Genomic DNA, 22,557 nt, shown 5'->3' on the forward strand with positions numbered 1-22,557 from the left:
TAGCTTTTATAAGGTTTAATTGGATGAACTGATTACTGCCTAGAAAATCAGGTACATTTAATCAACAGTGAAAGCCAAAACGAAGTTTAAAAAGAAAGAACTCATAAAAGAAACATTACCATTCAATCTGAGCAATGGAAGAAGACAAGGCCATGCACTTTTCAGCATTTCAGAAGATGTTTTACTTTGTAGACCACCAGTTGTCATTGCATTCAACATACTGTGCTTTTTAACGGTGGTTGTTGTATGAAGAACCACATCAATGAGTTCAAATGAAGTTGAAAATGCCACAGAAAAATGAGAAAAAGAAAAACCAGTGTTCTTTAAACATCATACCTTTTCTATTATTCTTTCTTTCTTTTCAGAATTCTGGAGACAGCTCATGCAATTATTTTCATTCTTAGGTCATCAGTTCTTTCTTAATTCTCTTATAGAGATTTATAATCATTTTTTGTTGTTTATCTTCACTGATGTATTGTGATTCCAAGAAGAGATGATAGTGATAGGGAGAAGGGAATGAGTAATAGGGGAGACAGACTGTTGGAAACAAAAATAGTGTGTTTAATTGCCGCAATTTCTATAAGTGAAGCTGTTACAATAAGAATTGTAGAGAATATTCTTGCCATTTAACTTAGTAAAGTTCAGTGTCTGAATCCATGTTTAAACTGCCAGATAATTCAGCTATGATACATAGATGGCTTTAAAGTGATGACTTCTATTTATTTCCATGGAAACTACAACAGATACAAAAAGCACAATGATACTATTTGATGGAGCAAATTCTCCACTACAAAACACTGTTTTTCAACAGTCACCACCATTAGCTATGCATTTTTACCAGCAACAAACAAGAGACTGCACGCTATACATATAAAAATCTGCTGGCAAAGAATGGATAGCTAATGGTCATGACTGCTGAAAAACAGCATTTTGTAGTGGAGAAATTTTCTATTAAATAATGTTGTGGTTTTTGTATCTGTTGTAGTTTCCATGGAAACAAATAGGAGTCATTACTTTTAGAGCAACCTATGTACTTCAGCAGTGATGGCTTCCAAGCCATTTTGGAAATTTGAATGAAGAAAGACTGAGTAATCAAATTCTTTGTGTTTGCAAGTCACCCAATGACAGGTTCATACACATCCAACTGCCCCTCTGCTGCCATCTGTCACATGGCAACAAATTTAATGGAATATTGGTGGGAAGGTTCAACCTCAGCCATCAACATCTGACTCTGACATGGGCCAATGAAAAGAAAATGGAGGCATTACTTTTGGAGCAGCCCCTGTTTCTATGTGATTTAAAATGTCTAATCTAACCCTTACTTTAAGGTTGGTTATTTCCCTTCCAATCCTACTGGAATTGATGGGTATGACACAGTGTTTTCTTTACTGAGGTACCTGGTTGCAGACTTGCATGTATCAGGCAACAAGCTTTGAGATTATCTGATACTGTTTCTTTAGGTTTCCATGCTTATACAATTTAGGCTTTTAATATACGGAATTTTGCATCACACACACAGAAAAAAAAATAAATTTCCCTAAAATTGAACGAAGGAGCATTTTTCTGTAAGTTTTTTATGAAGGATGGGGGGGGGGGGAGGGGGGAGAGAGAGAAAAATAACAACAGAGTGCAGATTCTTTTTCACTTTTTTGGTTGTTTAGGAATTTTCAAAAATAACGGTTTGCCAAGGTAATAAACATCATTTTCAGCCATAACATTCAATGAGTGAGAGCCAAAGAACTATGAGGGATGCTGTAGCTTTAGAGCCTTCTGAAAATAGTAAATCCTGAAACACAAGAAGTCCTAACATTTCCTGTGGCCCTCTTGCTTTGTTCTCCTCCCTCTGACTGCTTTCTCTGTTTATATTTGACTGATCTTTTTGTTTCTCTGCTTCCTTTTTGGACCCTTCTGGCCATCTCCACTTTTTCAGCAGTTGCATACCTGTTTCCTGCAGGTTGCTTGTTGTTAACCCTGTAATTGTCTTTGTGTTTTCATGTAATAAAAGACTTCACCCTTTCCCTTTTTTGACGAATATTTGTGCACTTAAAATTTCTGTCAGAAGAATGCCTGTGGCCTGAATCAACTGAGTTACCACCCTGATGTTTTCCCAACCCATAACTGTTGAACAGTATCACTTTCTTGTATCTTCCCTTCAGAACCATTGTGCATAGGAAATAAGCAGCTGATCCTCATTTCCTTTCCTCATTCTCAAGCTGCTTAAGAGGACCTCTGAGTCAGCATCTTATTTTGTCTTGTATCATCATCTACATACTCATCTCTAGCCTGTTATGCTTTATCATTTATCTCCAGTATCAGCTGATTGCATGTCTCTGCAGGATCTCACCCAGAGATATAAGCCTAGGAAACACTAATTGGCACCGTAATGTCCTGGCTAACCTGACTTTACTTCATACCAAACCTCTGTGCATGCCTCTGATTTTAGCCACTTCTCATCCCGTCAGCTGTCATCTTTCTGAGCGACCCATGATAAATGTAGTGTGTTTAATGTATTCTTCCTTTGTAAAAACTACCTTTTTGAAATCCATCAGGAACATAAATCAAGGGACGATTACACACACTGAAAAAAAGAAGAAGAAAAAAAAAAAAAAGCAGCAGCCTAGCATTCTCCTCGATTTGTCCACTTTTACAGCACTGCCAGTACCTCAATGAAAAGCACTTTGAACTGTATCAGCACTGTCAGCAAGAATTGCAGGGCTGCATTCCTGCTGTGGGAGCACACTGCGCTCCCAACACCATTCTGTGACATTATTTCAGGCTGACTCAGGGGGACAGATGTCTCCTACTAAATCATCAACATGAGTGTCTCAAGCATCTGCTTTTCCCTTTGGAGACTTAACATTTCAGTGTTCAACAGGCCTGATCCTGCTTAAAGTGGTGAATACTTTCCTTTGATCTGCTTAGCAAGCAGATCTCACAAGGCAGGCATACTGTTCATTCACCTTTGTTTTGAAGGGCCTGGAATAATGACCAACACAGTCAGTCAGCCTCAAGATATTAATCCTTGTCCTCCCTCAGTTACTGCATGCTAACCCTTTGAGTACTACCTTACAGCAGTGTTCACCAGACATTTCTTAGGACTCAGTTTGATGACATTCCCCGCATTCCTGGCATCTTTGCTTTCCTCTGATGACTCCTAGCTTTCTACACCTTTTCCCAGGGCAACGGCTCACTCTATTTAGGTTTAAAGTTCAAAATCAACATGTTTGGCAGCTTTTTCCTTTCTCCATGGTACTTTTCTCATTACAGCAGATATTGACTCCTGAAATCATTTTTTCTTCATGTATCATTCCATCCTGCTTGCACCTACTGTTAGTGAATCTGTGCAAACATTCATTAGCTGGATGTGGTGTCTCAAGCTAAGTCTTCTGCTCTTCTCCTTGGCATTTAACCTTTTCTGCTTTTCTCCAGAAGAAATAACTTAAGCTCTATTGTTGATTTTCTCCATATCAACTTTCTACTTGCCTGTATTTATTGGTTTCTTTCATGTTAGCCCAACATTGACAAGAGTTGGTACCACTTGTATTTATTTGTCTTTCAGCAGCAATCTCTGTTCTGAGGGCCTTCTGTGACAGCAAAAACCCCTGCCATTGTCCAGCTCACTGGAACTCACCTCATGCGGGTGAAGCTGGTCAAGTGTGGTTCATTCAAACCAGCTGAGGATCTGCACTCATGTCTGGGATAGAAAGTATAGGTCCTGAATGACTCAGTTTAGTAGGAGGTGCAGGATCCTACCTATTGGCCACCAGAGGTTGCTCAGAGCACATCAGTTGAGTGTTTAGTGCTGTACAGCTCTTTAATTCCTAAGTCCCATCCAAGGTCTGTTAATCTTTTGTGAAATTTGCTTCCATGTCCTGTTTTTTCCCTTGTGTAGGTTATCCTCTCTGATGCCTCGCATCTCTGAGGTACATTGATGGAGTCACCAAGGGAAGCTGGAGATAGGACTTGTCACAGGAACCTATCCCTGGGATGCAGAGATTGCAGCCCTTGCTGCATGTGGAAGTTGCTAAGTTCTTCTTGAGTTCATTTCCCATCATTGTGTGCTATATATATCCACAGGCATGCCCACAGTTGTTAGAAAAAAAAAAAAAATACAAGCTCCTCTACAATCTAGAAGCAGAGGAAGAAATAGATAATTGCTGTTTTCCCTCTTTAAACACCCTTGAGGTCACCAGTCTGCTGATGAAGGCATCGATGTGGTGTCAGTTTTGGAAAGGAACATAGGAAGTTAAGAAATATTTTGGAAAGTTCCAAATGAGGCCATGCTTCAGGTTTGGAGTCAGACCCAACTATCATCAAATTTCATTCATAATGAGGTCTTTATGTGGGTTGCAGCATTGGGCTTGATTATATTTCTCCCATATGAGCATGTTTGGATCTTCTTTAGGTGATCCAAAGTTGGCTGTATAGCATCAAGTAGGTCTCTTTTGCCTCTTGGTGCAGAGGCTGGTGTTGTGCTGCACTGCTGGTATCATTCTGTGTTTGGGTGTGGTTTGTTTTTTCCTGCCAGACTGCATTTATTCAGAGATTGCTAATTCTTAATCCTGCATCAAATGCAGCACCATAGGATTTTAGAATGACTCTGGTAAAAGGAGAGAGTGACTTCTAGACCTAGGTGGACCGGTTTTATGTATTTTAACTATGAATCTTCATCTAACTATTTGCTTTAGAATTAAAATAAATGCATTGTTATAAGAGGTGGGGAAAGAGCAATATTTTCCCTGGGTTAGGGATGGGGTCCCACATTTCCTACTTTCTTTTGGGAGTAGGAAATTCCAGAGAAAGAGCATATAGTTGTAATTCCCCACTAGTGTGTCAAGATTTTGAGGAAGCATTGCATTGGTTTTATGCAGTGTCTTAAGGGAAGGTGACTGATCTTTTGATTCTGCCATTCCGCAAAATAATGGCCCTTCCAAACTGTGGTCTTGAGATGTAATGCAGACCAAACTTCAAGCAGACATGCAGTATAATTCTTTGTCCTTTGGAAATCTCACATATTTGGCAGTGCTATGGGGTTTGGTCCTTAGAAATTTATATATATATATATATATATATATATATATATATATATATATTTAAATCAGAGTAGTTTAATTAAAGGTCAGGCAGAAATTTTTAGGTTTGTTGGGCAGTGACATTATAAATGCATAAAAAAACATTAGCAACAGACTGTTTTGTCTTTGTGATTTGGACCTGGAATTTATCCAGTTGTTGCCGGAAGGCTACATTTAATTTGTACTGTGTTTGCATAAATGGCATATTTTTAAAAATCGCATTTTACTTGAACAATTGTAAATGATGCATTTATCACAGGGAGAACAATGATCTGTTGTTCTGTCTAAATAGAACAGAACTGCCCTTCCATACTATCCAATGGAAACTCATGAAAAATCTGACTGTATATACTTGAATGTCGCTTATCTTGTCCCCACAATCAACACTCATATGCTCATATTCCCTGCATGTGTAAAATTCAATAGATTATTTGAATTTCTCTCTTAATTGTGATGTTGGCATTATAGTTACTTGCTAAGTAAGATTATTTAACAATGGTGCCCTTGTTTATTAGCGCAGTGGCACTCCTTTGTCCAGTGCAAACAGTTACATGTTATAGTGGGACAGTAGCTGTCAAGGGAGCATGGTGCTGGCTGAGGGGAATCCAGTGCTTGGAGAAAGTTGTTCAAAGCACTACATGCAATCTCCTCCATCCTCCACACTGCAAGCAAATAAGTCTAAGCAGAATATAGGACTTCCGCCTGTAAGGTCTCAAGCATCAGTAAGCAATTTGCCCTCCAGGTTGTATCTCATTCATATGTTTGGAGAATGATATTTGTTGATTTGAGGTTGTTGGTTTGGGGTTTTTTTGTTTTTTGTTTGTTTGTTTTGCTTTTAAACCCATTTAGCACATCTGTACAGTCTGTGCTCTTTAAGATCAGATGTAGAATACTTTAGAGAGACATAATTGGAGAACGCTTCTTAGTTCATACCATAGTTTATCTTTTATTCTTTTTTAAGTTGGGTTAATCAAGAGAAATGTAATATTGCTAAATTGTGCTGTGGTAAGTGAGAAACCCACTCTGCAGTACGACTGCTGCTTACTCTGGCCAAGAATTGTATCATTCCTTTGGAAGAATGCATATTTTACAACTTCTTGTCAGATACAGTTGCTAGATATACTTTTGAATCTGTGTGGCTAAACTCTCTGCCATTAACTTTTTTATGAGGAAAAACATTCTCAGCCTCTTTGACTTACCACCACATGTAGCATATTTGAATTGAGTCCAGAAATAGGTCCTGAGAATACTGCACATTAAGCATTGAGAGAACGTGTTGTTCCCTAACACACTTGCCTTTCCTTTATTCTTCTCTCTTCTCTTCTCTTCTCTTCTCTTCTCTTCTCTTCTCTTCTCTTCTCTTCTCTTCTCTTCTCTTCTCTTCTCTTCTCTTCTCTTCTCTCTCAGTATACCTTCAGTATGTAGAGGTTATTCTCTTTTAATTCTGTTGTTCTCCTTTTTCCTTTCCTGTTAACAATTATCTCTCCCCCTCCCCTTCTTTTCTCTCTTTGATCCACAGGTTTTGCAGTGCATGTTGGTCTCCCTTCATTCAGAACTTGACATTCAAAGGTACTTGATGAAAATTGAATCCTCTCAGAGAGTTAGTACTTTATTTTTTTCTGCACTCTGCTGTGGATTGAGTTTTGTTACCTTTTAACTATGTGTGGTTTGCATCACAACTAGCGCTCTCAAATAAATACAGATCTGCATGCTTTTTCCCTCTGAAAGTGGTGTCATTCATATAGATTAATTGCATATGGGAGTGTGATGCATGTGCATCCTTTGATGATTTTTTAATTCTGACTGTTCCTTTAATGGCATGATAGATACAAAGTCTACACTCTTATTTCAGATAGATGTTTTGAAACCCACCAAATTCAGTGGCAGGTCTTAGTCAAGTCAGATCCATACCAGCTGACCCAATTCTAATTTTATGTATGTATTTATTACAAAAGTAAAGTTTCTGCAAAGTTGAGGTCAGATCTGTGGATGCAGAAGTAAATATTTCTGTATTTGATGTGCTAAAAAGCTTAGTTCTCAACTTGCAAATCGATCTTTTTATGAGAATTTAAGTTGAAGGAAAATGCTGGATACCCAAGTGGGATAAAGGCTGGAGAGCAGTATAGGGGGGGCAGCTGAAACATAAATTAACATTTAAAAGAGCCCCAATGTAGAATATGCTAATGTTGTTTTACATATGCTTCCGCATCTTGGGGTTATACTTTCCTTGTCTAAAGGCAGCCCTTGCTGTCATGCAGATTCGGAAGTGTTTCTTTGTACCTTGCATTACAATGTAAGGCAGGCTGGCTGAGGAGGCCACAGCTCTTAGAGTTTTTGTTTAAGTCTCTTGCGCACCTCTGAAATCACCTCTGTCTCATCTTTCTATATGTAGAGCTCCTTTTCCATTTCTATGTGGCTTCTTACACAGATATCTGCTACCGATTTTTTCTAGCCTTGCAGTGAACACACACGCACCTTTTAGATACATTTTGAAAGGTGCTCCTGCGTGGTTTTTTTTCTGCCAAAAGCACAACCATGAAAGCACTAAGCTCACACGTGCTGCCAATAAGGAAGGAGGCCTGGGAGCACGCAGCTTATTTGCTTCCCTGCTGCTTTTGTTTCCACTTGGAGAATTTCAATGCACCAATAAAAATGCTGACCAGGGGGAAGATGGGAGTGGCAGGGTGTGGAGAGCGGGGAGGCTTCTTGTTGTGCCGAGGAAAGAAGGAGTAGGAGGGCAAGGTGACAAGTGGGCAAGAGGATGTGAAGCTCCACTCTGGCACAGCATCCCTCCTGCAGCAGCCCCATCCATTCACCGACCTTCCTCCCACTTACCAGCATCAGTGGTGAGGAATTCTTTTTTTCTTCCCCCCTCGCCCGGTTATTTTTGAAATAAAGTGTTAATGAAGATCTCCTCGTTTGCTTTTAGAAACCAGAAAAACAGGTTTTTCCAGAGCAGCTGTGGGCTGGAACCTGCATTGTGGTCCTGTGCTTTGGGAAGCAGACACCACAAAAACAGACCCTCCTCCCGTTTTCCTTAGGCACATGTGTGGGAGAAAAGGGCTGGGTAGGTAATCGTTTTCTTGAATCAGAACACACTATTCCCTAGGTACCTCTAGGCATCTGGTATTTATTTATTTATTTTATTTATTTATTTTTCTTTCTTCCTTTTTGCATGTGGTTTTAAGCATGTGAGGATCTTTCCCCTTTAATCAGAACAATGACAGCTTTTGTTTAAATCATCCCTTTTAATCTTTGGGTTTCTCATGACAGTTCTGGGGGCTGTGTAGGTAGAAGTCACCTGCAGCTGATGAGGCACAGCCGTCTCCCTCCTGGAACAAGGGATCATTCTGTCCTGTGGGCTCTTCACAGTGGGGTTTTTAGCAGGGAAAAGAGAAATAGCTTCCAACTGAAGTTGCCATAAGATTTTAATTAAGACAGATGTTGATGCCCAGGTGTGAATTTATGGGTAACTTACTTAAGGTAGTAATGAGCTAAGGCTATGATGCAAGAATGTGACAGAGACTGTGAAGGGGGGTGAATTCTGCTGCAAGCAGAATAGATGGGGCTGAAGAAGCCTTTGCAGAGAGAAGTGGTGAGGTGATCCATTACTTGTTGAGTTGAGCTCTCACATGTAAATAAATACTCTGTGTCACTGGGCGTTAGAATACAGAGCTGTGTGTCTCTGATTTCTTTCATTCAATGTAATTTTTGCTTATTGTCAATGGACAATTGTTTCTACTGATAGATTATAGCTATCATTTTATTGTAATTTCCACCTTAAAATCTCATACTGATGTTGATAATAAGAAAAAAAAAAGAACATCCTTGGACTTGGATAGAACCATTCTCAGAAATATTTCTATAGTGCAACACGGATTACTCGGGTTGGTTTGGGCTTCTTGTTCTGATATTTCATGTATTCAAAAGAGATGCGACAGCATGTTGCATATTTCAGTCTGGACTTGTCTGGACTAATTAAGCTGCTCTTAGGCAGGCTGCTGGATTCCTCAGGGCACGTTTTCAAATGCAAGTTCCTCCAATTAAACATCTGAATAAGAGGTCTTGCAGCACAAGTGCTGAGCACCTACAGCTTTTATTGCTTCTAATGAATATCCTTACTGCAAACGCGCTGCTTTCCAGAAAAACAGGCTTCAGTGTATCTGCGTGCCTACAGTAGGGAACCAAGGACTGGAAACATTGCTCTGTGTCAATCATTGATAGCAGAGTTGCGTGAAAAACTCCCTGCTAGCTCGGGGATCGCCCTGCGGAAGCCAAGCAGGGAGCGTGGCAGTCAGCAGCCGCGGCTGTCCTCGGGATTAAAAGAAATGGGTCTTGGCGGCTGGCCACAGCAGGGAGCACGCAGCTGGCCATGCAAGGCTCCTGGGAAAACGTGCGGATTTTTCACATGGTTTGAATATCATTTCTACCTAAAAATATGGCTATAAATCCTGACAAATGATGAGACTGATTTTTTTTCTGCTCGGAGAAAGAAACCGTGGTCAGCGTATACAGAGAAAAGTAAAGATCCTTCCATAAGCAGAGAGTTCTGCCTTCAGACATATTCACAGAAACGGGTAAGGCACCCACTTGGTATAGCATCCCACGCTGCAGTGGGCTGAGTGCCTCCCAGTGGGACTGACTGCAGCAAATTTTGGTGCAGCATCTTTCAAAGGGGACTCTGCATGTAACCTCTGCGTGAGAGAGTATCCCAGTGCATCCATTCTGTAGATGGAATATAAACTTAGGTGTATATAGGTGTGTATAAGCATTTAAGTTTTCTGACAAAGCAGTTTGAAAAACATTGTTACAATAATTTAACAGCAAGAACATGTAGGTAGTATTCATTTTCGCTCTAGCAGCAGTTATGTCAATAATAGTGTGTCCAGACAAGTAAAACCTTGTAGTTGGGATCGTATAGGACCCTAAAGACTCTGTATCTTTGGAAGAAGCAGATTCTTCTTTCAGACGGTGGTAATTTGGAGCTGACACAAATGGGATGAAGAAATATGACTGCTATGATAATAAGAGCACATGTGCTGTGACAATATTTCAGAGTTAATAAACTCATCATACATTAAACACAGCCTGTTTGTATGTGCATTTGCAGCCTGTTTCATATCCAGTAGCCATCTTTGGCACAAGTCACGGGAGAAACAATCTACCCGAAGGTCAAGAAAAGAAAAACAAGAACAACAGAGATCTGTGGAGTGGTTTTTACAGATCTCTGTTGTTCTTCTTGTTTTTCTTTTCTTTTTTTTTTTTCTTTTTTGTTTTTTGAAATGTAGTGAAGAAACTCAAATATTGGTTTACTTTCTTTGCCTGTGCTAAGTATGTTCTCTAGAGTACATGCTTAAAGACAGTTATTTTATGAGGGCTGTATTATTCTTTTTATATCTTTGTTTACCATTCATACGCTGCCAGGAGTGCTAGAAACTTTGAAGATGTACATGATAAGATTATTCTCCTTAAGAGAGAACTTTCTGTCAAGATAAGGACCAAGGAAGTTCCTGGAGACAGGAAATAGAAAGTGTAAATTGATCAAGAGATGGAATTAAATCCTTCTTCAGGTAATGGGTACATAACCTCCTAGTTATTTTCGTCTGTGAAAATGTGTGAAGTGAAATTTGAAGCTTTTTGAAAAGGAAAAGAATGGGAAAAAAACAACCATCAGGGATATGGATTAATGTGGTAAATAACAGCATAACGAGCATGAAAAGAAATTGTGATGAGCAGAGCAATAGAACGCATTAGGCCAAAGGGTGAGCATGGTAGTGATGGGCTGATGGTTGGATTAAATGATCTTAGTAGTCACTTCCAACACTACTAATTCTGCAATGACATGATTCTATGGGGGGGATTCCTGGAGACAGAGGAGGGCAGCAGGGTAGAGGCAGTGGCTCAGTGGCTCTTGAGGACATCTCTGGTGCCCTGGAACTGCTTGCCACGTTGGCTTCTCTACCACATTTTCCATCCTTATTCAGGTACCTCTGGTCTCACTGCTCATTATTTGAAATGTTATTGTGTTCACAGAACCATGTACTTCTTTGCATCTTTTTCCAAGTCAGTGAAAGAACAGCAGATACATTACAAGTGCATGCTTTGGGCAAGCTATAACAGCCAACAAGCAGTAGTGAGGCTTGATTAGCTGCAGCTTTATTTCTTTATCAAGTCCCAAGATCTGTTAGAAGATATCAGATCTTCTGTAACTGCTGTATGATACCCTATAAAGATTACAGAGATGTACATCCTTGTATTCCAAGAGGATTACATAAAATCATCATCTCAAAACACTGTGATTATATCTGAGTTTTCACCAGAATCTTTCATCTTTTGGCCTTTTTTGTTTCTGCTGAGCTTCCTATGCAGTACTAGCATGGAAGTTCAGCTCAGCTGGCTGAAAGATCAGCTGAAAGTAACATCCAGTTCATTGCTCTTATTGGGTCTCTGCAGCTTGTAGTTACAGTGCCAGCCTGCTTCAGGGGCAGCCATCCATCCAGTCTGTGACTCTACCTGTGTTCTCATACTTCCTGAAAGGTGAGCTGTTATGGTGAACACTTATTTTGTAAATTCTTATCCTGCATGCTAGTTCCCCATAAGTAAGTATCTAAAGTTTTGGATAATTTTAAATACAGTAGTGAACATGCCATGGAAATACACGAGGTATGATTTAGTAAGATTTCTTTGCCATCTGTCTGATTTATCTCATTTTGTAGTCACCATGCTACAAGGGTTGGGTTTTGCTGAATTCTCCTACCCTGCTTTCTGTGACTGCCATTACAAGTCTCTGCAGTTTATGGCTCCGTGAATGTTGCTTGTCCTCTACCCACTTCATGGCCTGGTTTTCCAACAAAGTTCTGCCTAATAATGTGCTTGGTTATTAAGTGGAATTAAGCCTGGTGCTCACTGGCAATGATAAAAATGCTTTTTTATCATGTATATACTCATATCTCCCAGTAATGTGAATTTCCCCTGTTGCTGTGTTTGAAGGTTTTTTTATAATCTGTTTAAAATTCAGAATTAATCTGAAATACAATGTTTACATGAGTTGAGCATGAGAAATAGCATTAAATCTTTCATAAAGGGTATTTGTATACATGGTGGATTTCATTAATCATAGAATTGCTTGCATTAGTTTCACATTTGTGCAACCTCACTTTCTGGAGTGGAAATAGTATGGATTTATACCATATTAAAAAGAGGACTGGGCTTCATATCTGAGCAGAATGGAATGAGGACTGCTGAAAGGGATGTTTTTTAGTTCAGGGGGATGTGTCAGACCATATGTTAGGTGCTGAAGAATTGCCCTGGGGACAGCCAAGGAAACATGACATTGCTGAGGTTGTCTCCATTTGTGCACTGACAGGACATGCTGGGCACAGCTGAGATCGTGTCTAGTTGCTTGTGGTTATGGCATTATCTCCTTACTGCTTAAGTACGCACCTGTTCATATGTGTAGATAGTGTGCAATGGCATGACTCTGGTGGCATCTGGGGGTTCAACTGAAAGAGAAAAATAGAGCAGTGGAAAGCAAAATGAGCTTGATTCATATTATCAGAGTATTTTTCTTAAAGAAACAGTGGTAATTTCCTTCTCAGCAAAACTGTGAAGTTAAAGATCTTTTGAGGCTGATTTTGTTGCTTTTCTTTGCATTCTGTTTTATTTTTTTAGTTACAGCTTTCTTGAAGATGAGAATGATTATGTGCCTTCTATCATCTCGTTAATGGGTACATACAGATAAGTTACTAATCACTGCAAGGCGTTATGAAGCTGTAATGTCGTGATTTGGTAGTACTCCTGAAATATGCCTGTGTAAATGAAATACAAGAGCTTCTTCTAAAGTATTGTCTCCTTTTTCATTATGTTGGCCCATGACATCAAGGGTGGATGTTGGTGGTATGGCAGCAGAGGTGGAACCTTTCTGACAGAATTCTGTTACGTTTTGTTGCCGTGTGGCAGCAGAGGGGCAGTCTGACAGAATGGTGTCTGACGAGATGACATGCAGATGAAGCAAAGGGGTGGTGTTGAAATTGTTTCCACATGGAGGAATTACCTATTCACATTCACAGATGCTTGTTGAATGTTTATGGAGGCCAAACAGCGAATGTGAGCACGGTGAGGCGGATGGTGTGTTTCAGCTATGGAGACAGTAATGTGAAAGACAAGCCGTGTTCTGGGCAGCTATGCACAGCTGTCACGCTGTGAAATGAAGAGCATCTCCATCAGCTCATCTGTGCAAATCAGCAGATTATGACCAGGGAACTGTGTGTGGAACTGAATATCAGCTTCAGTGTGTTGGAAATGATGATGGCCATGCTGGAATATCACAAATTTTGTGCCAAGTGGGTCCCACAAATACTCACACAGAAACAGAAAGAATATCATTTGCAAATTTGTCAGGACCTATTGAGCCAATACAAGGCTGGGGTTGGAGCTTGATGAACCCTGAGGTCCCTTTCAACCCAAGCCATTCTGTGATCCTTTGACACCTAAGGTGGTGGTTTCCAGGATCATATCTTTACTGGCAATGAGATATGGTGTCATCACTATAAGCTGGAGTCAAAACAGCAGTCCATGGAGAGGCAACATGTGAATTCCCCACTGAAGGAAAAGCTCAAGACGCAGCTCTCAGTGGTCAAAGTGATGTGCACTGTCTTTTGGGATGGGAAAGAAGTGATCTTTCTGGATTTCTTGAAATACAGACAAGCATCAACTCTCACCACTACATTACAATGCTGCCTAACTGAACACTCAAACTTCCAGAGTCAGGCCAGACAACAAGACAGCCTTTCTCTTGCAACATGGTAACGCCCAGTCCAACACCAGTTTGAAGACAGTGGAGCGCATTGCCAGTCTTGGCTGGACTGTCCTATCACACTGGCTTTATAGTCTGGATTTGTTGCCTTCTAACTTACTTCTGTTCAGACCAATGACAGATGAACTGCGTGGACAACATTTTCCTAATAACCATGACATCTTCATAGCAGCTGTGAAACAGCGGGTCACCTCCATGGGTGCAGATTTTTACTTGCGCAATGTGCAGTCTCTTATTAATTGCTGGCAAAGAATGCATAGCTAATGGTCATGACTGCTGAAAAACAGCATTTTGTAGTGGAGAATTTTTCTATTAAATAATGTTGTGCTTTTTGTATCTGTTGTAGTTTCCATGGAAATAAATAGGAGTCATTACTTTTAGAGCAACCTATGTACTTCAGCAGTGATGGCTTCCAAGCCATTTTGGAAATTTGAATGAAGAAAGACTGAGTAATCAAATTCTTTGTGTTTGCAAGTCACTTGTCACCTCTGTAAGCTCTCAGACACAAGACCCTGTATTTACAATCTGCAGACTAGTGCTGACCATGTCAGAGGCACTTCAAAGCATACTTTAGTTTACTGAGAACAAATGTTGTTAATTTTAACTCCAGCAGAAGTTCAATGCTCTTGAACAACTTTATTGCAGGACATTAAATAATACCTAATATTTTAATATTAACATTTCAGAAGTGGAGGATTTAGTTTTCTCATGAGATATTCCTGGTTCGTTATAGTTGGTGAGCAACTAGACAGCTTAGCAACAACAGGCTTCTATAGCCAGCTAATGGAAATCTAATAAAAGTTCAAATTCTTCATACCTACAAGGTCACATAGGGAGTATTATGTGATACATGCCATTACTGAAACAAACTCACCTCCTCTCACTTAAAAAAGAAATACTGAAGGAACCAGATGTGAACAAATATACAATATCTCAGCTTTCCAGAAAGAAGAAAAAACTTTTCTAGATCTTGACAGTGTCTCCAAATGTAGGGTTGAAGTTAACTTTAATACAGGTGGTTTTTAATGTACCATCATCTGGACTTCAGTGACAGGGAAAAGTAAACCATATGCATTTTATGGTATCTTGTGCCTGGTGCAGTTTAAAAGCCTTTAAAAAGTTTGTATTTATGTGCTTGTTTTGGGATGGGGAGTTTGCTTTGCTTTAAATTTCTGCTTGTACGGTGTCTGTTCTAGTTATGATACTGAACTTGCTTGAGAGACTGGAAAATTGTTCTTGCAAAGTAACCATAGCATGTGGTTGAGGGAGTTTTCACTGAATGGAGCAAACAGTACTGAGTGTATTTCTTCATGCCAACGCTCCTTCATTTGTAGTCAGCAAAAATTGCTCAGGAGATTGTATTTCCTATTCAGTGTGTTTCATTGTGCAGATCTTACAGTGATAGTGTCGGTGGAGTGCACAGAAGAAACTGTCTTTGTCTTCTACTGAAAGTCTGTGTTTTCATTAACTGTGTTTAGCAATTTAGTAATGTGATTGCCCAATTAAATCATAGTTTGTGATGATACAACAAAAAGTAAGATAATTGTATATGACTTCAGATAGAAATTTTGGGTAGCTAATGTGGTCATGCAGCAAGGCCTGTACCTTTTGTGCGTGTTGTAGCAGCATATTTTGAGTCTGATATCTTGTGACTGTACCACAGAATTTCTTTTCAGGGTATTTTTCTTAGTGGAATGGTCAACATAAGAATAGTGTTTAAATTTTTTCTCTATTATAACTTTAACTGCAGATAGATTAAATGACACTGACATGCTGTTGTGCTACTACTGTCCTCTTCATACTTTCATACACTGAAGGTTTAAATGCAAATTTAAGAAAGCACAATGAATACCTTTCTGATCTTAAATGTTCAGTATGTGAACATAGACATGCCTGTGCTGCAGTGGTTGTTTGAGCATCAGGGAATGGCATTAATGTACATCTCTTCAGCACATCTTGCCCTGAGGGCCTTGTTAGCAATGAAATTTGCAATGTGGATGTACAATGATAAAATCTTGAGCAGAATACCCAAGGACACTGTTTTCTTCTATAACCTACACGAGAATGACCTTCAGCATACCAGTATTTGAAGAAGTTTGGACTTCTTCCTTCTTTTCCTTTTTTTCCCCCCCAAAAATATTCTGGTTCCAGTAGACAAATAATACAATACTCTGTTTTGCAGACTAGAAGCCCGAAGCCATCGCAGAGCCCACAGCCCAATTTGGGAGACCAGACAGAGCATCTATCTGAAGCATCTGCTGATTCCTTAGAGGCCATGTCTGAGGGTGATTCCCCAACTCCCTTCTCAAGGGGCAGCCGCACACGGGCGAGCCTTCCTGTGGTGCGGTCGACAAACCAAACCAAGGAGAGATCACTGGGTAAGCCCTGCTTCAGTCACTCTGCTCTCTACTCCGAGCTCATACTTTCCTTTCTATATTTAAATTAGGCTTATAAAATATAAAAAGACTTTGGTAGATGATTATTTTTTGGAAATAAGCTCAGTATGGGATACTGGCTAACCTAGGGGAATGGTGAGATTATTTCTGTATGTGGACATGAACTCTGTACAAGCCCGTGCCCACATTTTCTGACAGGAGATATTGGCTTTGTCTCTTTATCATCTCTTGCAAGCTAGACCTAGTCTGAAGCAACCTAGAAATATCACTGCCTGGCAGATTTAGTTCTCAGAGAAAAGATTTGGTATTTGAACAAGGGAATGTGAATAGATACACTGATGGAAATGCTGTTTTCTTCAGGGCTGTGCCCTTCCACCTGGGTGGTGACATGACTGACACAGAAATAGAGGTGTGCAGCTCCACTTGCTGCCTTTTTCTTTGTTATTTCCATATCTGAGGGCTGAACTGAAACCCACTTTGAGCTGGAGCTGCTGTGCTAACAAAGGGTGCTGTCTGGGAGACATATGAGCTTATGGATGGAGCAAGTACTACCTGTTTTTTTAAGGGAAGGCACTAGTTAAGAGGGAAGACACCACCAGAGGGCAGTTAAACTGTGCAGGTTGCTGAGGCAGGTGTATTTCTGCTCAGAGGCAATAAACAGAAATGCTGTTTTCCTTTAAAAATCTCCTCTTCCAACAAAGGGTGACATAAAACGAAGGCTGGGCTGCAAATCATTTATAAGCTTGTAAGCTTATCGTTGTACTTTACCTATTCCTCAGCAAGCTAAGACAATTTCTGTCAAGTGTCATGGTGTCTGAAAAACAAAATAAATGGGAAAAAAGCAGGACAGGGTGTTGGGTTGGAGGGCAGGGCAGTAGGGTGGTGTTAAGGACAGGGCTCTGCTCAGTGGTGCCCATCAGACCACTGACATGTTTAATGACCTGCACACTACTTCATGGTTTAGAGATGTTTTTAAAAACAAGCATGCAGTGCATGTCTAGTAGATAAGCAGGGGATTCCACCTCTGTCTACAAGTCATGGCTGTCTGGGGAGTCCTCAGTGTGGCTTGTTTCACCCCAAAGATTCTGTGTTTGCCTCACTGTGATGTGAGGTGGGTCAGGACTTGGGAGGTCTTTGTGTAACGTGGGGTACAGCCTCTCCAAGTGAGTTTCAGTGAGCAGTCAGCATCATCCATCAGCACTGGGATCTTCTGCATATAGAGGTGCCTTCCCTAGGCCATGTGGGAAACCTCAGTTCTGAGATTCTGCATGAGGTGCAATCCAACAGCTTTTCATTGACATCAGAATGGATGGCCTTCTGTGCACTGGTACTTTGTGCAGTATTTTGTCCCCAGAAGCTGACCTGGAAAGCCAGTTTTTATTGTCAGTATACAAAACTGACATTAGTCTTTGTAAAATGACAGTATACTTACATACTCATCACTACAAATAAGCCTGGTAATAGGAACATAAGAAAGGCCATACTGGATTAGACCATGAGTCCTCCTGGCCCCACCTTTTGTCTTCAGCACAGCAGGAACCTTAGGCAGCTAGCCAAGGCAAAAGTAAGAGTGCAGGTGTGCTCCTTCCCCTGACTGCTCTCCCAGCCTCAAGCTATCTTCTGCTTAGGGATTTCCTGGTTATGGTTCCTGTCTATGTAATAAACCTCTAGAGATGTCTCCTCCAGGCACTTGTTTAGTCTCCCTTTGAACTCATGCAAATTTTTTGCATCCACAGCTGTGACTTTGGTGGCATGTTTTGTTGGTTTACTGCCCAACCATTGCTTTTCTTCTGTTATGTTTTGTATTTGCTTATCTTGCCTTCATCTTTGTCCTTGTGATGGAAGTAACAGCAAATATTAGAACCCTGTCTGTTCCCCCAGGCCATCTCTCAGTTTGCAGGCCTCTCTCATGTCCCTCGGGACGTCTATTCTCTAGGCTGGGAAGTGCTGCTATAATCACATGTTCCTTACCTTTTGGATTTATCCTGGTTGGAGAGTATCTTCTTGTTGTTATGTGAGGACCAGAGCTGCAGAAGCCCACTATTATGTAATCCATTCTTAAATGCCATTTTTTACCATCTATTGAATATACTGAATTGTGTTGCCTCCTAATGGAAGACTGTCACATGAGGATGTACCATTTTATTTAACAGGAGTGACTTCAGACCACACAAGGCATCCCAGCTCAGCCCATCATTCCTACACTAAGCCAGTCCATGCTCTTGTTTATACCAGCACATGCAGGCAAAATGCAGACAGAAAAAAAGTGTATAGGAAGGAATATGATATGAAACATTTGACGGGGGTGGGGGAGGGTGGTTAGATTTGAAACTGGAGCAAAATAAGACTTCTCCCCCTTGTGCTGGAGGAGGGGTCACAGCTGTAAGTGTGCCTTATGGGATCGTCACACAGCCAAATAGGAGATAATACATTGTCACCACCCACAGTATGTCATTTCCAAGTTGCTCCAGGGGCCTATTAATAGCAAGCAATTTGTTTGAAAAGATAATCTAAAAATGATTTTAAAATAGTTCAATTTTAGGTGGTTATTCTTCAGCACATTTCTTTTACAACAACACCTTTTTCAGTCTTTTCTGCCAGTGTGCGCTAACGCTGCTGTGAGCAGCATTCTGAAGTATTCCTGTTGGGCTTCTTTGCAGAGTGTGACCCTGATAGAGTTGCTTTGACTTCCAGAAGTACAGGGGCAGTGTTTGTTTGTAAAAAACAGGAAACTGTTTATAATCTTAATTTTAAAAGCATTCTGAAAATAATTCTCTTTACCTGATTACAAACAGCTCTGTGTAATCACCTCCTTTTCCAACTGAATTTTTTAATTTAATCTAATTTAAGTACAAATTATGTTTTGATCATCAGCCAACATATTTTTATTGTGGAAAATGACCAAGTTCAGTGAGTTTTTATTAATTTTGCATGCAATATCTCAATGCTGCTATTTTTAAAAACGGATGTTCTCTCTTTGGAATTCTAATTCTTCTGCAGCTTCCTATCTGACCGACTGCATTTGAGTCAGTTGGTTTTAAAACTGTGGTCTGAATTTACGTAGAGCAGAAAAGAAATAGCGGCAGTGCGTTTTGGCTGCCCGTAGCATCGTGGTTCTGTCAGTCAGGACTGATCAAACAGGAGATGGTGCTCTGACACGTGAACCTGTTGTGCACCATGAGGTGCTTGGTGCTTGACCCAGAAATCAGTATTCTAGTTCTGGGTCTGTGTAAAATTTCAGCCTCAGCTTTTGAAAGGAAGGTCTTTCTTGGCTAAGAGGTCCTTCAGAAATTGGCACTTCTCTCATCGATCTGCAGCCTGGAGACAAAGTGTGGCATTAGAATAAATTAATTCACTGCGCAAGAGAAAATTAGATGCATTTTCAAATGTCTGTTTGAAAGCTGGGATTCCTTCCAGCATGATAACTGTGGGAAAAAAATTATCTAGCGAAACTGTCAGAGTGAGAATCAGCTGAAACCTGGACAGCACTCAAAAGCTTTCAACAGACCTCACTCGCAGTTTGCCTGAAGGAAGCAGAGCCCAACGAGCGCCCAGTGAGGCCACCACAGCAGCAAGTGTGTACAACGAGGGCTGGCAAATATTTCTGCTTGTAGTCTCTCTCATGTAACACATTTTTGCACAGGATGGGCCTGGTTTTTTGTAGGGGTGAGTGCTGGCATCCTCTGTGATAATAGAGAGATCGACATGATCACTGAAGCCCCAAAGGGCAGGATGTGATTACCAACCTCTGGCAGAGGAGGAAGGGAAAATATAGTATTAGCAGTGATTTCCATAAAAACATAGACATTTGGGTTAGAGAACTGAGGGAAGGAGATGGAGCTCAGTTACTTGTGGGCAATGGGTTGGTGGGCTGCTGCAGGCACGGTGACTGAGGAGCACAGTATGAGTGGGCTCCTCACTGCAACTCTGTACCTAAAATCAGGTGGCCCAAAAAGGCCTCTGCAGAAATGTCTGATCTTGCCAACATTTGCATTTCCTTTGCCTTCAGAGGGATTACAGCAGCAGTGAATTTGCATAAATGCTTAAGGATTGGCATGAGGAAGGTCTTAAACAGTCATGGAATATTCTGAATTTTATTTGTTAGCCACCTCAGCCCCTAGTATCAGAAGGCACAGAGTATAGAGTCCATTAATTTTGCTTCTGCCTTCTATGGAAATGCTGATTATAATGCTAACATCGGGATCTTTTGCAGCAGTTCTTGCAGAAGTTCCTTGAAGCCCATGAGTTTCAGGGCCATAGTTCATAGAATCATAGAATGGCTTTGGTTTGAAAGTGCCTCAAAGATAATCTAGTTCCACCCCCTACTGTGGGCATGGTTGCCAGCCACTAGATCAGGTTGTCCAGGGCTGCATCCAGCGTGGCCTTGAACACCTCCAGGGATGGAGCATCCATAGCATCTCTGGGCAGACTGTTTTAGCACCTTACTGCCCTCTAAGTAAAAAAAAACTTCACCCCGACACCTCATCTAAATCTTCCCTCCTTTAATTTAAAACCATTCCTCCTTGTCTTATTACTGTCTGTGCATCCAGGATACTGTTGGCCTTCTGGGATATAAGTGCATGCTCAGTTACCATTTTACTTTTGCAGAAAGAGAAGCAGCTTGGTTGCTGCCACCCAATGGTGGAAATAACTGTGTATATGGAATGTACTGCACGTATGGAATGCACTGTAAAACTTACTTGCACAGAAAAATATAGACAGTAAAGAAGTAGACTTATATTGATGGTAATTAATTGTTATTTACCATTTATGAGCTAGAAATTAAAGCAGGCATGTTAAATCAGGCAGAAAATTTGTGAGGCAGCATAGATTTTATAAGAGAAGTCTGCATTTGTTAGCAGTGGAACTGCCCCCTTGGATTCCTTAGAGCAGGACTGAAGCCTAATGAAGTCAGCAGGAGCTTCAGCTTAGCTCATGGGAGAAAAGCTCCCTTGGAATAGCATTTCAAGTTAAGACTGAGTATAGCTTTAATGTATTCAGTCATCTTAAAGTAATTTTCCCTATCTTGTCTTTTTACAGTGTATGCAAAGCAGCCAACATGCAAAAGGGTCATGTAAATATTTGCTGTCATGGTCAGATACGTTAAAGTAAGCTGGCAGGTCTGTAAGAAAAACAGCCTGAAACAACTAGTTCCAATTACAGAATTGTAACACGGATCCTAGGAAATGAAAATATCGTAAGGTAGTAGCAGTTACCTTAGTTTGCCATCCAACTTTCTTTAGACTTCAGTTTCTTTCACATTTCTCCAAATTATAGCTGAAGTTTTTGGACTTGGAAAGATAATAAAAACCACCCTTTACATGAAATACTTTTCAGCAAGAGACCAAAGGAAGGTAAACAATCATACTGACATATAGTAGTGCTGAGGGTTTTTTCTGTTCCATTTATAGTCCCTACATGATTTGTGAAAGACAGCTATATGGAAGAGTGAAATGTGGGCCTCCCCAGGCATGCTCTTGTGCACTCACATTTATTCTTTACTTACCACAGTCTTCCCTTAATAAAAGAAGATCTTGTGTGTACCTTAAAAAAACAACATTTCCAAGAAGCAAGATCTTCTTTAGTACATACTGCCTCAGCAGAAGCACATTCTGTCTGACACTAAAAAGCTGACTGACAATGTACTTTAGATGCTGCGTCATGTTGGAGCTGAATTTGACCCCATTGCAATAGGGTGTATCAGTGTGATTCCAAAGGACTCATTGCAGTGATATTGGAGTAGAAGATACGCAGTGTATGAAGTAAAACCATTATCTGTGCTAGCTTGTATCTGTCATTACTATGTCTGTTAAATGTTTTCTGAATGAAATTTTTATTACTTATTTTTGCCGCTGCAGTAATTGTAAAGGACTTTCAACAAAGAATGTGGCCTGTGTTGGGTAATATGCATAGTGAGAAAATGCCCCTGTAGGACTCTGCAACATAAATAAACCCAAATGAAAAGTGGTGAACATAAAAGGGGAGGCAAAGCAATTAGGATCCAAATTGATAAAATATATAAAGCCATATGAAGGTGGCAATGGGTTCCCTGTTCTCTGCAATTCATACCTGCACAGAAGGTGCAAGTTCCTCATCCTACTCTACCACTTTCTCAGATTCAACAGCAGCAATTTGCCCTCTCAGCATTTGGTGTCTTCTGGAAAAGGGATTTGGCAGTTATAGTAGCTTGTACAGGCCAGACTACCGTGCAAGGAAAGGTAGGCATCAAATCTCGTGTAGGAGCTATCGCTTGGAAGTAAAATTTATAAATCTA

The 22,557-nt window shown here is 40.4% G+C and overlaps 1 protein-coding gene across 13 annotated transcripts in view; it reads left to right on the forward strand.

Moving 5' to 3' along the window:
- The window catches only part of KIAA1217 (KIAA1217 ortholog), a 337,137-nt gene that overhangs the window by 227,818 nt on the left and 86,762 nt on the right, over positions 1 to 22,557 (forward strand). For 12 of the 13 annotated variants that reach the window (XM_072328265.1, XM_072328271.1, XM_072328264.1 and 9 more), the window contains one exon: positions 16,070 to 16,265. In XM_072328265.1, the coding sequence (XP_072184366.1) occupies positions 16,070 to 16,265 (196 nt within the window). Of the gene's footprint in view, positions 1 to 7,808; positions 7,919 to 8,001; positions 8,140 to 16,069; positions 16,266 to 22,557 lie in introns of those variants that run through there. The other variant, XM_072328273.1, reaches the window with a different exon arrangement.

The sequence above is a fragment of the Excalfactoria chinensis genome, chromosome 2 (assembly GCF_039878825.1).
Source record: "Excalfactoria chinensis isolate bCotChi1 chromosome 2, bCotChi1.hap2, whole genome shotgun sequence".
Taxonomy (NCBI): Eukaryota; Metazoa; Chordata; class Aves; order Galliformes; family Phasianidae; genus Excalfactoria; species Excalfactoria chinensis.